The sequence below is a fragment of the Chaetura pelagica genome, unplaced genomic scaffold, assembly GCF_000747805.2.
Source record: "Chaetura pelagica isolate M959 unplaced genomic scaffold, ChaPel_1.0 scaffold516, whole genome shotgun sequence".
Lineage (NCBI taxonomy): Eukaryota > Metazoa > Chordata > Aves > Apodiformes > Apodidae > Chaetura > Chaetura pelagica.
In genome coordinates this window covers 108,468-109,800 of record NW_009953654.1, presented here as the reverse complement: position 1 = coordinate 109,800, position 1,333 = coordinate 108,468, and the positions used below count along the sequence as shown (strand labels likewise).

The following is a 1,333-nucleotide window of genomic DNA, read 5'->3' as shown; positions in this document are numbered from 1 at the left end:
CGTGGCCCCCCGGCCATGGCCACCGGGCACCGCCGAGGGCCGGGGACCCAACGGCCTGGGAGCCTGCGACAACCCCGAGAAGTTCCAGTACGTGGAGAAGAGCCTCTCCTGCGCGCCCAGGTGCTCCCCCAGCGTGGATGTCTACTGGTCCAGGGAGGACAAGGACTTTGCCTTCATCTGGATGGCCGTCTGGTCCACCCTCTGCTTCGTCTCCACTGCCTTCACTGTCCTCACCTTCCTGCTCGATCCCCACCGCTTCCAATACCCCGAGAGGCCCATCATCTTCCTCTCCATGTGCTACAACGTCTACTCCGTGGCCTTCATCATCCGCTCCGTGGCAGGGGCCGAGAACATCGCCTGCGACCGGGAGAAGGGCGAGCTCTATATCATCCAGGAGGGGCTGGAGAGCACGGGCTGCACCATCGTCTTCCTCATCCTCTATTACTTCGGCATGGCCAGCTCGCTCTGGTGGGTCGTCCTCACCCTCACCTGGTTCCTGGCTGCTGGGAAGAAGTGGGGACATGAGGCCATCGAGGCCCACAGCAGCTACTTCCACATGGCTGCCTGGGGCATCCCGGCCATGAAGACCATCGTCATCCTCACCATGCGGAAGGTGGCAGGGGACGAGCTCACAGGGCTTTGCTATGTGGGGAGCATGGACGTCAGTGCCCTGACCGGCTTCGTCCTCATCCCCCTCTCCTGCTACCTGGTCATAGGCACCTCCTTCATCCTCACGGGCTTCGTCGCCCTCTTCCACATCCGGAAGATCATGAAGACAGGTGGCACCAACACGGAGAAGCTGGAGAAGCTGATGGTGAAGATCGGGGTCTTCTCTATCCTCTACACCGTCCCGGCCACCTGTGTTATTGTCTGCTACTTCTACGAGCGGCTGAACGTGGATTACTGGAACCTCAGGGCCCTGGAGCAGGGCTGCCTGCACCTCCCCGGCCGGCGCGCTGCCAGCTGCTCCTTGGACACCTCGGTCCCCACCGTGGCTGTCTTTATGCTAAAGATTTTCATGTCGCTGGTGGTGGGCATCACCAGCGGGGTGTGGGTGTGGAGCTCCAAGACGCTGCAGACCTGGCAGAACCTCTGTAACAGAAAGCTGGGGGTGAGGACGAGGGGCAAGCCCTGCAGCGGGGTGAGCTGCGGGGGGGTCCACTGCCACTACAAAGCCCCCACGGTCATGCTGCACATGACCAAGACGGACCCGTATCTCGACAACCCGACGCACGTTTAGAGCCGGGGGTGCCCCCTCCCCAGGGACGGCGCCAGGGGCCTCACGGGTAAGGGGCGAGGGGACGCCGGTGGGGCGAGGGCAGAGGCTGAGCTG

At 63.2% G+C, this 1,333-nt stretch overlaps 1 protein-coding gene across 1 annotated transcript; it reads left to right on the top strand.

Annotated features, from left to right (window-relative positions):
* Window position 1: 1 nt before the first annotated feature.
* Window positions 2–1,240, top strand: FZD9 (frizzled class receptor 9; the record flags this gene model as incomplete). The annotated part of the gene is made up of 1 exon (XM_010000207.1): window positions 2–1,240. A coding segment is annotated over one exon (1,239 nt), but the record flags the coding sequence as incomplete, so codon positions are not given.
* Window positions 1,241–1,333: the final 93 nt, after the last annotated feature.